General features: G+C 39.9%; 1 protein-coding gene across 1 annotated transcript; it reads left to right on the top strand.

The window, feature by feature from the left end:
• Positions 1-345: 345 nt before the first annotated feature.
• On the top strand, positions 346-9,881 carry LOC145396710 (spliceosome-associated protein CWC27 homolog). Its single transcript, XM_080269997.1, has 9 exons — positions 346-401; positions 3,036-3,245; positions 3,972-4,172; positions 5,025-5,167; positions 5,395-5,568; positions 6,012-6,182; positions 6,876-7,013; positions 8,268-8,462; positions 9,691-9,881. The coding sequence occupies exons 1-9, from the start codon at positions 360-362 to the stop codon at positions 9,848-9,850; spliced, it is 1,434 nt and encodes a 477-aa protein (XP_080126123.1). The 5' UTR covers positions 346-359; the 3' UTR covers positions 9,851-9,881.
• The last annotated feature ends 5,319 nt before the right edge of the window (positions 9,882-15,200 follow it).

Raw genomic sequence — 15,200 nt, 5'->3', positions numbered from 1 at the left:
ATATTAAAACTAAATTGATATTGTTTGCTCAACACATAGGCTACTGACTGGAACCGCTGACTTGGGGTTGTAGATGGGCGATGGCAAGTGCAGCTCTGTCCGTGTACGGTAGCTAGAAAAATAGAAATAATTTAGTAATTACTTAATTGAACCAGCGACGAGAAGCTCATATTTATCACTGTTTACTTTATTATTACAGCATATAAAATGTGTTTCAATTCAGATTCATCCTAATTTTCTCGAATGTACAGCAATGATCAGTGGTATGATGTTGGTAATACTGCACCACTGTAAACAACTCAGCCCCGGGCCTTTGGTGATTTGTAAACCTTCCACAGAATCTATGTTATATTGCAGTCATGAGTAACATTTACATTCAGGAACCGGCCACTGAAGGGAAGGTAAGGCGTCAATGACTTTTTTAAAGCCTTGTCTTGATTTAGCTTGGCTGTCAGTTTGTGAGAGAGAGCCCAGTGGGTTTATTTCGAAGTGAAGTCCAGCATTTTTAAGTCACAAACCGGAAGAAGTATTTATATATAGCGAAATGTAAGGTAATTCAAAAGTTTAGGCCAGTTTGTGATAGCTGGGACTCCTACCGGCCACTTGTGTGATGTTGGTGAATGCAATCATCAGGTGACTGCATTGTCAAACCAAATGGTTTATGGTAGCCAGGAGGCCCACTAATACACTGGGTAGTAACTATGGTATATAATTATTGTTCATGTAATGCCACTCAGGGATGAGAGACTGGTCACTCATCTTAAATGTCTGGACCAACTTGCCTAGCCTCGAGCTCCTATGCTTCTCCTGGGGCAACACGTGATTGGATGATGATGATGAGTACCTATACAGAATAACCAAGTAGATGCCTGGTTGTTTATAAGGTTAAGGTGCTTCAACAGTACAGTCTAGTGGGTCTGTTGGAGGGATGGCCAGAGTTTTATTGTTTGCATAATACCCACCCAGGGACAAGAGAGTGATCACTCACTCTAATGCCTGGACCATGTAGCCTAGCCCTAGGCCCCTGTGCTCCTAATTGGGAAAGGATAAATGTACACTCTACTGTAAGGTGCAGAAAGACCTTACCAATTCAATTCATATTCCTCCAGGAGGCAGGGTGGCTCAGTGGTAGTGTGCCTGACTCAAGAGTTAGTTCCCCGCCCGAGTAGCTGCCCTGCTGGGAGAGGTAGCACACTCCCATCACCTAGTGGAGCTATATGATCTATCAAGGTCTAGCTTGGGGAATTCATTTCCCCACATAAAAAAAATAAATAGATAAATCATATTCCTCCAGTTTGTTTTCTGTATTTTTCTTATTATTTTCAAGGTGGTAAATGACCTTTTCCCACTGAAAAATTTCTATCTATCTATGTACTGTGTTGCCAGACACCTTAATTCCATAAGGGGTGGCTACAAACAAATCACCTCCTTGTTGCCGTGACCCCTTACAATTCACTGCCCTCTCCCCAACCCACACCCCCCTCTCTCCTATACCTCTCCACTCCATCCCTCCATCTCATCCTCAGCCTTCCCCTTCCTCTCCCCCCCCTCCTCCACACTCACATACACTCCCCTCGTTAGTTTCTTGCTCTTCATCCTCTCCACATGGCCAAACCACCTCAGCGTTTTTCTCCTAACGCTTTCTATCACTTCCACACCACAACACTCCTTCACTTCCATACATTGGAGTTGGTATCATGATACTGTCATGCAGTGACACTTTTGCTTCTGTGCTCACTTTCCTATTTCTTATCACAGCTTTCAAAGAACCAGCATCCGTTCTCCCCTGTTGTACCTTTTCAAGCTCTTAATCCTCCAAACTCACATCCTTACTCGTCACACTACCCAAGTACTTAAATGCACTCAAATTTTCCATTTATCATCCAGCCTTACCATACATTCAGTGACTTCATTCCTCTTGAAGACCATAACTTTACTCTTCCCTACATTCACCTTTAGCTTCTGTTTCATACACACACTCCCAAACTCATTCACCAAACCTTGCAGTTTCCCTTCTTCACTCAACAGTACAGTATCATCTGTAAACAACAGTATAGGAAGTTTCCAAATGCTTCCCTCTCTCATCATCATCACATTCCTTATGCCGTACCTGTGATTTTTTCTGGCGTAATGGAAGAATCTTACTCAGCCTACTCAAAGGTGGATTTCATTTCCCATTCCTAATTGGAGGTTAGGTTAAATTATAAGGTACAGTTAAGTTAGGTTGTAAGGTTTAGTTAAACTGTTAGGTCAGGACAGTCCTTTCCACCATTGTGTTGATGAATCAAACAGAAGTTGACAGCAGAACATGGCAACAAACAATGAGAAAACAAGTTTAACAAGAAATGTTTATTTACCACCCTAGAAATTATCAGAAAAATATAACAGACATTTTGGAAGAACTGATTTGGTTAGGTGCTTCTGCAGTTTAAAGTAAAGCATATGTTTACCTGGGAAAGAAAGGAAGTGGATGATAGATATGTATGTAACAACCTTATTCTCATACCAGTGTAAATGCAGTGTGTTTCACCAGAATTTCACAGAGGACAAGAAATACTGATAATGGGCTGGTTTGATAATATACATGTATAGTTTCAGCCTGTTGGTTTTTGTTTGTAGAAAGATGCAAAATCAGAAGATAATAAAACAACCATCCAGTAGAGGCAAGTGTTCTGTTCACCTTTGAATGTGGGTATGGCTTTGAGCACATTTGATTTCAATGGGCCCTCTAGCCAGTCTTTTCTGTGATTCATTCATTTTGTGTAGGGCTGAAGTACTAGCAAATACTGTGTGTGTGTAGCCTACAGTAAGAAGCAAATTTGAGGAAATGCCTCATAATTGTCTTCGTATACAACCTCACCTGTTTATTTTTTGACTTACCGGTACTCACTTATGGTACTTGCTTTTTTACTCTGGTGCTATTGTGGTACACTATTGTAGTTGTTACAGTCTGATAAGTAGATAAGCTGAATTATAAAATGAGTCATGAAGCAATCTGTGAGATTCCAAATACTGAACCATACTTATAATTTCAGGTTCTGCTGGTCACATCTGCTGGTGACTTTGACATAGAACTGTGGTCAAGAGAGGCCCCCAAAGCATGTCGAAATTTTGTACAGCTGTGCATGGAAGGCTACTATGATGGCACCTTGTTTCACAGAGTTGTACCTGATTTCATTGTCCAGGGTGGTGACCCCACAGGCACAGGGGAAGGTGGAGAGTCCATTTATGGCAAACCGTTCAGAGTAAGTATGGTACCTAGGACTGTATTACATGGTACATATTAAGCATCTCAGTGAAGAGATATAAAGTACCACATTCAGAGAATGCATATAGCCTACTTGTAGGATGTTGATAAAGTCATGGAATTTAAACCTGAATGCATTGTTGGAAATGAAATGCTGTGTATGGTATGGAAGAATAGGGTGAAACATCACACTAGAGAGATTGAGAGAGGTGTGTAAATGCAGAATAAATAGGAATTGGTTCTGTCACAGCCATACCTATCAGAGTTCTTTCAAGAACACATTAGAGACAATGAGTGTAATCAGAAGACTCTATACGTATAAATTACTGTGTGAAGTAATTTATTACTTTAAAAAAATTTATGCAAGATTAACCTTGTAATAATATGTAGATGCAGGAAATTGATGTATGAGGACACTATATTATTAAAATGGAGAACAGTTAGTGTATAACGGAAAGCTAATGTGTTACCAGGAACTATAAATGATAACAATGGAAACTGTAATCTCTGCTATGCTTTCTGATATTCAATTTTCACATTACTCTTGTAACTACTGTACTGTGGTTTGTTATGCTTGAATTTTGTTGCCTCAGTTTTTCCACATGACTGCCTCTCACTTTCTCCAGATGCAACCACTTACAGTAGCCATTTGAACTGCAGCAGCATCACAGTACATAGTCTCAAGGTTGTTACATACTAGTAGGTTGTTTATGTTGTTTGGCAGGATGAATTCCACACTCGTCTCAGATTTGTGCGACGGGGTTTGGTGGCCATGGCAAATGCAGGACCACATGACAATGGCTCCCAATTCTTCTTCACATTAGGCAAGACCCCTGAGCTGCAGAATAAACATACCGTATTTGGCAAGATAACTGGCAACACACTCTACAATCTCCCACGCTTTGAGGAAGGCGTGATTGGCAAGGTAGGGAATATTTCATCGTCATCATGACCTTTTTTCTCCATTGAAGGGTGGGGTTAAGTAGGGTCCAGAAAGCAAGGAAAGAGAAAGCACGATAAAAGGTGAACCATCAGTAGCATGGCCATTGAAATGGGCCAGACCCTCTGATACTCAACATTCAAGCTCCCACAGTCTTATCTGTACCTTACAGACCTAACCCACTTTGCAAATTTTTATTGCATTTTTTCCTTATTTAGATGTGCTTGACATTACCTATTGTTGGTTAACATTCAGTAAATTCTAATGGAGCAGATTTTTTTTTTTTTTTTTAGCTGCTGTCTGATATGTTAGACAGAAATTGCCTAATAAAGGTTGAGTACTAACTGCATAGCTGATCTGGTTATTATCCCCAATTTACAGATATATGCCAGTTGTATGGGAGACATCAAGAAAAATTTGGAGCACCTCTCTCATTGATATTACAACCAGTGTTTATTCAGGAGTTTATGATTTTTTTGTGCATTACAGTATACTGCATACTGTTACTAGTTATTTTTAACAGATTTATACCAGAGACTAGGGTTAAAAGAATTACGGTAGTTCATCATCTGATGTGACAGTGTAATTGTTTGTTCAATTAATCATTTGGATGCAAAATTTAAGCTTTGCATTTTATTCCAGCAGATAGTAGCTACACTGTTTTATTCACTTTACCTAAACCCATTATGGCAAAACAGATTAAAAGCTATCATGATTAATGTTTTGCTTTAAGATTTTTTTTTTTTCATTCCTACTAACCCTAGCTGACTTTATGTAGCTAGGTAAAAAGAATTCACTGCAGCCAAAGGATTAAGATTGATTACTTCTTTCTTTCAGGATGATCGGCCAGAGTATCCTCATAAAGTTATAAGGTCAGAGGTACTGAATAACCCCTTCCCAGACATCATCCCACGGGTTGCCATTGAGAATGAGGTGCCAAAGGAAGAACGTGACAAAAAGAAGAAAAAGAAAGGAACAAAGTATATATTTAGTGACTTATTCTTGAGCATTGTAACAAATGATCAACAGTTAGGTGCTTTGTTGTCTAGTAAGGCACGTCAGCTGGATATATGAAGTAGATGTTATGGAATAGCAGTTAATCATTTGTACCTGAATATAGCTCAAACTTATTGTTGCTTCAGGTAACTAAATAATTTGCCAGTGAAAATCATATCAGTTACTGGTCATTTAACATTGTGCTTTACAGGAATTTCAAGCTGCTGTCATTTGGAGATGAGGCTGAGGAGGAAGAAGAAGAGATAGTGGCAGCAACAAAACAGTTTTCTACCAGAGGAAATTCAGCCCACGACATTGCCAAAGATCCCACCCTGTCATCAAGCACTGGAAAGACTCTTGTCAGTGATGGAGATGCATTGGAAAGGTCAGAGGGATGTATGATGATAAGAGCATGCTTTTTGGGACTAATGACATACTGTACATGTTTTGGTTGAAATGTCTTTTAAAAGACAGACGTAGTAAAGCAAAGAGTCTAAGGTATTGATTAATACTTCTATTTTTTACTTCTGTAAGTGTTTTAATTTCTGTTTCATGTGTAACAGGAAAGATGAGGAGATTTGAAGACTTCTTTCTTATATGCTTATAGTAAGGTGTGATTTCATTTGTGTGTGTGTGTGTGTGCACGCAACACACACTTTCTTGAACCTAATCCTGTGAATTTCAAGGTTCTGTTGTTTTATTGGTGGATGGGAGTCAAGGTTGATGGAAATGGAAGAATCATGTGGGATAGACCTTATATACTATAGAAGAAAGAATTGCATAAGAATGAAGAAAGTTCCGTTTATTTGAAACGCCTTTGTGTTGCAGGATAAAGAAAAAGCTACGTCGTGAAGAGGGAAAAGGAGAAGGAGAAGAAGAAGAAGAAGAGGGAGAACAGGAAGAGGCAGTCATTAAAAGTGAACCACAGGAGGTGCCGGAAGTGAAAAATGAAGTACCTGTAGAAGACGTCCCTGTATCTGAGGAAAAAGCTGAGAAAATGTAAGTGTAATTGTTTGTATTCACAGTACGTACATGCCTGTGACTATTAAAGTGTAATGCTCAAACTGTACTACTCTAGCTCCATTGCCCTGTTAATCATTTGGCTTTGTTTATAAAGACTCCAACATACTTGCATGGGTCGGCCTTGGTCACCTAGCGACGATTTTCCTCGCAGCTTAATTTCTAGCAGCCACTTTATTCAGTCCCTTATCCCTGATAACCACACTGTTTGACCTAGTCCAAAGTCTTTTCAGTCAGTTTCTTGCAGCTCTACCCTCAAGATTCAAGGGAAGAATATATGTCCTGTGATCATAGGCTGTTTGTTATAGCCATGTGAGGAAGTAGCTTGAGTTGAGTGACTTGGGCATTACTCATGTTTTTGAGACAGGAAAATGAGGTGCTAATTCATTTTGGAAGTGTAATGAAAAGATATTTGGTAATGGATCCTTCATCGCCTATGTAATCTTTTACTATCCAAATCTACTGGACTTGAGGTTTTGTGAGAATGATACTTAGCACGCTAATCTTTACTTATCAGCCCTTAGTTGTGAAGCTTGCAGGCCCAGTTTTTGTGGTTCACCTTTTTTGGCAACCTTTGAAAATGCCCGTAATGGTCTTTTTAAGGGGAATTGGGAATAAAGGACTGATGATGGTGTAGCATGACCACGTTATTTATGTTGTATGGTATTCCAGGGCTGAGATGAAGGCAGAGATCAAACAACTAAAACGGGAACTCTCAGGAAAGCCACCAAAGGAAGAACTTGAAGTCAAAGAAGAGGAGGCAAACACTGATTCTCTGTCAATTCAGGAATACAAATTGGAAAAGGCCAAGTAAGATTTGTATGTGAAATCAGGGACAAAAGTTCACCTGAATATTTAAACTCTTCTGTATCTAACGTTTCTCTAATAGCTAATATTCCTAAGCTGAGAGAGGCTTGGTATGTTTCTCTGGCCATATCAAATTCTGTTTTATATGAGGCACCAAGGAGGAAAATGACTTGCTGTAAGTGTAAATAGACACAGTGGAGCAGTAGAAGTTTAGTCCTTGGTTGTACATTATATTCATTCATTCATTCATTGCCAGACGCCATGTATCCCACTCGGGGTGGCCAAGGGCTTAGAGTTAATTGTTTTACAGGGAGGGGCACTAATCCTCCACCAACCCCACTTGACACGTAGGGATGCCAACAGCATCTGGTGTTCCCAGGCGGTCACCCATCCAAGTACTAACCAGACCCAACGTTGCTTATTGAAATTAGAATATCACATTACATCACTGATATGAACCCCTTTTTTATATTAAGGATACTCCTAGGTATTTTATTCTGGCTAACATGAAATGATATTGCTCAGCTTGGGGAAATCCTAGCAGTCAGGAAATTTAAAAGTTTCTCAGCCATGGTGCCGCTGTGTATGTAGTTAATCCCACAGCTGCGTACAACATTCCTGAACTGCCGGTCAGTTGACTGCATCGTCTATTCCGAAAGAGTTGCATGAAATATTGTGAACTTTTTGGTAATTTTTCGCACCTACTGCATGCTTCTGCTTGATGAGTGGGTCGCAAATTGTCAGTGTGGAGTGTAAACTTTGTCTGACTAAAATGTTGTCATGTTTGGTTAGATATAAGTGGGGCAAAAAACAAGATAAAAACACAATTTTTTGAACTGGTTTTCCTGCACCATGGACATGGGAAATGTTTAGGGCCACCACAGGCTAGGGGTTAAGTGATTAATTTTGACTAAAAGTAAGCAGTCATTTTGCCCTTGTTTAAAATTGTTTCACCTAAGCTTATTTCACTATTACTGCTAAGGTGCTGATGAATTAATATCTGTTCTTCACTTAATGTTGGTTATTATTCACTGCAGAACTGTTTTGAAGTAAGAAATGAGAATTTTGTTGTGCTCTTGATAGTCAAGAATCACATGCATGTCTCACTTAAAGTTGTTTCACTTAAAGAAGTACATTTTTAAAACCTGCAAATGTAGCTACCTTGCTGTACTAGACTTCAACAAAGGAATGATTGAACCACTTTAAATACGCCTTTATTCATGTGAAAAATATCATAAATAAGCTGCACTTTTAAAGGTATGAAGAAGAGAGAGCCAAGCTACCACGCAAGGGAGCATCACGTGAGGAACAAACATTGGCACTTTTACAACGGTTCACAGCCAAGGTTACACGAGCTATGAGTTATGAGGATGAGGATGACCCAGGGGAGGAAGATGAAGGAGAACCTCAAGAGAAAGAGGATGGGGAAGAAGAAGAGGATGCAGCTGGATGGTTAGTGCATTGCTGTTGAAGTATAATTGTTAATCTTCTGGTATCCAGAGTGTGATATGGCCATCATCTTTCACTGCTTTGTAACCAGCACAAAATACAGTTCATAGCTAGCCCTCTGTGCCTTCTTTGTAGTGTAATCACTTACAGCACAACACTTACTCATCTCATGCTCATCATACTCACAGTGCAGACATGAACCTTTCAACATAACCTCAAAAAAATATCTCTGAAAAAATATTAATAAAAAGTGACAGGAATGATAGGGAAAAATAGGAAGAGAGGAGTGTGGACACAGAGATAGAATGATAAAGGTGAAGGAAGAAGTAAGTAGCATTACATCAAGTGAGTGGATGATGGTCACCATCACCTACCACCTAACTACACTTGTGCAAAGCTTTTTAAAGCAAAATGAAATATTCATTAATTCATTCATCATCTAATCTAGTGCCGTCCCATGATGGGTGTAGGAGCCCAGGGCTAGGCAGGTTGCTTCTGACATTTAAGATGAGAGTGACCAGCCTCACTCATCCCTGAATGGCATTACATGAGCAGTAAACCCCAACCACCCCTTGAGCATAAACCTGCACAGGCTCAATCTGATTGGAGTGCCATCATTACCCACTAAACCACCAGGCGCCATAATTTGGTTATATGGTTACCACCCAGCATAGTAAATGGTTTCCTGGTGTACAGGAGACCATTTGGCCTGTCACTCAGTGTAGAGTCACCCATAGACAGAAAGAAGGAAGAGCAAAGAATGAAGGAAAGAAAGACAGAAGAGGAAGGAAGAGAGGAGAGGGCAGGCACCTGAGAGCAGCACTACATCGAGTGTGTGGATGGTGAGCACCCCCACCTACCACTCCAATCTCAACTAGAATAGTCATGAACTGTGAAGTACCTGCATGCCCTTGACCTAGACCTTCTGCTACCCTTTCCATCTGATGATATATTTTTAGTTTTATTTTTGCTGTCTTCACATGATTTTATTCACTTTAAGGGGGACTTTTTGAAATGGGATGATTGGATATAGCCTTCATTAGTCCACTAGATGACTCTCCCAAGCAAGAAAAAAAAAAAAAGTAATGGCAATAAGAATAAAATCTGAAAGATGGCATCAGATTCAAGGGGTGAACATGGTACCGGTACTTCATAAGTGGAACACACTTCTTGAAATTCACTTCTAGTAAAGCTATTTATTTAATTACTGAAATATTTTGTTTATTCTTAGGATGAAGCACAAATTCTTCTTCGAAACGACAAATCCTGTACTAGCCAAAGATGCAAGCACCAAAGACGACAAATGGTATGATGTGAACGACCCAAGGAATGCATTGAACAAAAGGAGAAGAGAAGATGGACCTCGACAACACAAGAAACAAAGAAACTGAATCCAGTCAGCTGCTGTTGTTAGGCTTATAAAATTTCCATGGTTAGTATTCTAGATTCTGAAAAAGTGAGAATACTGTGCATATTTTTTAAGATGTAAATTAAAGGTGAGAAAACCTGAGTTTTTCTCTTTGTTTATTATCAGTGTTTGTGTATTGATAAAAAGAAAAATCTTTGCCTTGTGTACAGTCATATATTTTTAGATAACTTCGTTGTTAAGCTTATTGAAAATTACGAGTAACTGTTCATTCCGTCGCATAGATGATGTAGTTTTCATTTTGTTTGCTCTCTCCAGATGATTTCACTCAGCTTAGGAGAGACCTTTTGAACTGTAGGGCTTAGATATAGCCATTGTTTTACCCTCCACTACCAGATGTCTCCATTAAGTTGAAGTAAATCATCTGGTAGTAGTAAGAGGCGGTGGCTGAATCGGTAGAGAGGCGGCCTGTGATCCTAATGGACCCAGGATCGAATCCCGGCTGGGGCAGGGAACAGTTTAAGGATTTGAATTTCCTAAAAGCAGACTTTCCTGATCTACCAGACCTGCCGACATGTCGTAAATATACCCCTGCTAATACCAATACACCAATCCTATATGAGACAGCCCTAGCATGTATTCAGTATGGATGGTGGGTGTTAGCGCCGAAGTGGGTGACGTGTGGAGGTGTAGAAGGACTACTGGGCCTTGGGATAGGTCATTGCCCCCGAGAAATAGGCCCTGAAGCCTTGCCCAGAGTCGGACACACACAAAAAATAAATAAATAAATAAAATTTGAAGTACATCATTGGATAAAGGGTAAAGGAGTGTTGTAGTCATGACTGCAAACCATTTTCAGTCCTTTCTCAATAGTTTTTTATTTTTTTATTTTTTTTTTTTTAGCCTTACTCTTCAAAACCTGATATGAATGAAATTTGATGAATAACATTTCAACAGATAAATGCCAACAAGAATGAATTCCTAACCAAAGCTTAAAATTCACATATCACAGATTAGTAAATGTGATAATTAACCCCTTCAGTGTGAGAATGTCTTCATTATACAGTAGCTGTTATTTATGCTGTCTCCATACAATTTTATTCATCTCTTTTATTCATTAAAAGGTTCCTGTGTTAGGAGTGTCATAATGGATGGCACTAAAACATGTAAAAAGGATAAAGTGAGACTGGAACAACATAACATCACAGTCATCTAGTAGATATGTGGAGTAAGCTGGATGTTGGGGTATCCTTGAGATTCTCAAAAGAATTGAGAAGTTGGTAGAATGTAGAAGACATCAGGAAAGAAGTATAAATGAGACTGAGATGGTTTGAACATGTTTAGAGGATGGATCTGGGGAGTTGGGTGAGGTGGAGGCTGTGAAGGGAGAGAGAGACTGAGGAAGACAGAAGTTAGATCTAGAGGTATTGTCCAAGAGCTTGGCACAGAGCAGAACAAAGTGGAATATTGTTATCAAGTGAAGCTGCCTGACTCAGGCCACACACAAAACAGATGTGAAACGGTTATTAATTATTAGGGAGACTTTCAGACTGGAAGCGTACAGTATTGACTTTCTTAACCCTGTCAATATGAGAACTCTTTCCCAAGTTGAATAAAAATTTACTTGGAGGTAGCAAGAGTGAATCTGAAAGTGTGTTTCAGGGCTAAAATGGTTAGAACTGAGAAGATATGAAATTGTTCACTGTACTGTATTTCTGGCACAGGTATTAAGAGGGCAGAGGGCTGTGCTGACAATGAGATTTTGAAAATGTGGTGCTCAAAGAATCTTAGTACCATGTTGAAGTAATGTCCCTTTATTTCACTTTACTTGAGCTGTGTGATGAAATAGACTAATACATAAGTGCACATGTATAGTATTCCACGTAAATTACAAGTTACAAGTTTTCGAAACCAAGGACAAAATAATGGATTGCCGGACTTTATTGAAGCTTGAATATTTTCCTGTATTCTAAGAAATAATTTACAGTATTGGATGATTGCCATATAACCAAGAACTGGACATCTGATGATCTTTTGAGTTGAGGTGCCCCAGCTGAATATGGCCCATGAGGATTCTGTCTGAGGGAGCTGTAGTTTTTGGCTTATACATACCACCCAGGGATGAGTGGCTGGTTGCATCTTCCTAATGTGTGGATTGAGTAGCCTAGCCCCACATGCCCCTGTGATCCTGATGGTGCACACCACGCCTTCTTCTCATTCTTTAATCACTCAGATTCCGGAGTGGCTGTTCCATCTTTGTATTAGGAAAAAGTTGGCTTGCGTCTGCTGGATTCCTAGCCATATTGGGATTACAGTTAATGAACAGGCTAACTTATTGACATGCTCTGCTATTCTCTCCTCTAGGTCCTTCCTCTGCCCCATTCCTGCCTTTGTTCTTCCCTGGCACACATCATCCCACACTTATCATTGATGGGAGACAATCCTTGCTCGTCTTCGCATGGGTCATACCCGCCTAACTCATGGTCGCTTGATGAGCCATGATCCTCAGCCCACCTGCTCACGCTGTAACTGCACTATGACTATCCGTCATCTTTTCTTGATTGCCCGTCTACATTCCAACAACGTCTTGCAGCGTTCCCCTTCCTGTCCTCACTACATCGGTCACCACAACTTACTGATTTCCTTGGTGACTCTCTCACTGTTTCTATTTCCAGTATTATCACTTTTCTTACTGCACGTGATATCATACATTTGTTATAACTATCTACCCTGCTCCCATCTACCTTAGTGCCGTATAGCCATAATATGGCTTGGTGCTAGTTCTCCATTATTCCTTCCCTCCTTCCTTCCTGATGGTGCAAAATAGGATTGGATAATGGGCAGATGAAATAAAGGGGAATTACTTCATTTTTGGCAACATTATTTACTGTAGTTCTGGAAATGATTACTGTATATGGAATGTAGAAACTTGTCTGACAAATTACTGTATATTAAATTTTATCTCTGCTGATGCTTTCACATTGTCGTATAGTTTCCAGTTTCGGTATGATCTCATGACTTTATCATTGCATGTGTCAGTGTGGGTGTTGATGGGTGGGTGAAAGAGTGGATGCTTGTATGCATGTGTAGGGGAGTGCTTGTGTGTGTATAGATGGGTGTATGGGTTCATGTGTGCTTACTTTGAAGAGTGATGGCTGGCAGCCTTTTTTATTTTATATTACTTTGATAGTAAAAGACAGGTGTTGCTGTAGAGGAACCTCTTCATGCAGTGACACATATAACCAGGCAGTTATATTAATGCCCCTCATATCACTCCTTATGACCCTATTGGAATATGGTGGACTGACTAAGAAGGGCAGATTCAGGGTGCATTGCACCACATTCACATTTAGATGAGCCTGGGGTCACAGCAGCAACAACAAGATGCAGTTTAAGCATATTTACAAATCCATAATACAGTACTTTCTCCTTTACATTTATTAAGCATCTGAAAAATCTGTTAATTGTAGATGTTTTCAGATTCTGCAAAACAATCTTCATGAGCATAACTGTAGTTGTCTGGGGAATCTAGAAAGCAGTCTTCATGAACTAGCTTTACTTGCTGCCGTTACTGTACCAGATTACTGAAGCAGAATGGCAGTTAAATATTAAGTAGTGGCACATTGTCAAACCATTGTTGCCCAGTTCTTTCCTATCCAACTCCAACAGCTTCTAGCTCTCATCACTCTGAAGTTCAGTGTAAAGTTGGCACACAGAATGGCACATACTTTCTCTCAGTTCTGCTCAGGTGCTTATGCCTGTGTCACTGTTGTGATGAACTTAGAGTGATATCAGATATCAATGGACCTTGTGTGGTTATAGCCACGGCTCAAAAGAAGAGAGAATTGTAGTATCTATCCTCATAGGATTGTTAGTATAGCAGAATTTGAACAATAATTAGATACTAATATGAATGTCACTATGTGATGATCATGATGATGATGTGAGATATCTCTGTTGCAATATATATTTTTAATAAACGGTCTATCTATCTATGAACTGTATCGCCAGACGCCTTAATCCCGTAAGAGGTGGCTACAAACAAATCGCCTCCATGTCGCCCTGTTCCCCACCATTTCACTACCCTGCTCCTAGCTCACACCCCCTTCCCTCATATACCTTTCCATTCCATCCCTCCATCTCATCCTTGGCCTCCCCTTCACCCCCCCCCCCACCTTACACGTGCACTGTCCTTGTCAGTCTCGCTCTCCATCCTCTCCATGCAGCCAAACCACCTCAGTATATTTCTCCTGACACTTTCTGTCACATCCACATCCACACCACAACACTCCTTCACTTCGTCATCTGTCAGTCTCTCTTTGTGTGACTTCACATGCTCCTCTCTAACTTATTTCCACTGCTCTTACTCTTGACATATGTCCCTCCAACAAGTTCCAAGCTTCAATTTCATACATTAGAGTTGGTATCACAGTACTGTCATGCAGCATCTTTTTTGCTTCCACTCTCACTTCCCTGTTTCTTATCACTGCTTTCAAAGAACCAACAAACTCTCTTCCTTGTTGTACCCTTTCAAGCACTTCACCCTCTAAACTTCCATCCTTATGCATCACACTACCCAAGTACTTAAATGCACTCACATTTCCATTTCCTCCTCATCCAACCTCATTGTACATTCAGTGATTTCATTTCTCTTGAAGACCATGACTTTTCTCTGCATTCACCTGTAGATTCCGTTTCTTACGCAATATCCCAAACTCATTCACCAAGCCTTGCAGCTTCCCTTCATCTTCACCTAACACATTATCATCTGCAAACAACAGTACAGGGACTTTCCAAACACTGCCCTTTCTCATTAGGGCCGCCCCAATATCCGCTGCCCTACCGTGTATCTCTTTTTCTAATCCCATCCATATACAGATTGAACAGGCATGGAGACGTGACACATCCTTGTTTCAATCCAACCTTCAAATAGAAAAATTCACTCAGTTCACTGTCCATATGCACTGCAGCCTTAGCCCTTTCATACATACCCTTCACGGCATTTAGCAACATCCCATTTACTCCATATATTCTTAATACTTTCCACAATCCATGTCTATCCACCCTGTCATATGCTTTCTGCAAATCCATGAAGGCCGCATATAACTTCTTTCCCTTCTCTAGAAGGGAAATATACTGCATGTATATTGATATGAAGGTTAAGAGAACCCAAGTGTTGGCTTTTGATGATATGTGATAACAGTCTGTTTATGAATGATGTATGGAATATTGTAATTCATGTTTGAGCTTCCTAGTCTGTGTTCAGAGTGGAGTCATGAATAAAGAATGGCATATGCATCTTCTTGAGTTGCAAGGTCTGTGAATGTTACGTAGTATTTTCATTGACTGATTGTCATTTTACCCACATATAGATA

Source organism: Coenobita brevimanus, chromosome 39 (genome assembly GCF_032717465.1).
Source record: "Coenobita brevimanus isolate Jiangsu-jjx chromosome 39, ASM3271746v2, whole genome shotgun sequence".
NCBI classification, from domain to species: domain Eukaryota; kingdom Metazoa; phylum Arthropoda; class Malacostraca; order Decapoda; family Coenobitidae; genus Coenobita; species Coenobita brevimanus.
Note: the sequence above shows the minus strand (reverse complement) of the source record. Positions and strands in the feature narration are given on the sequence as shown.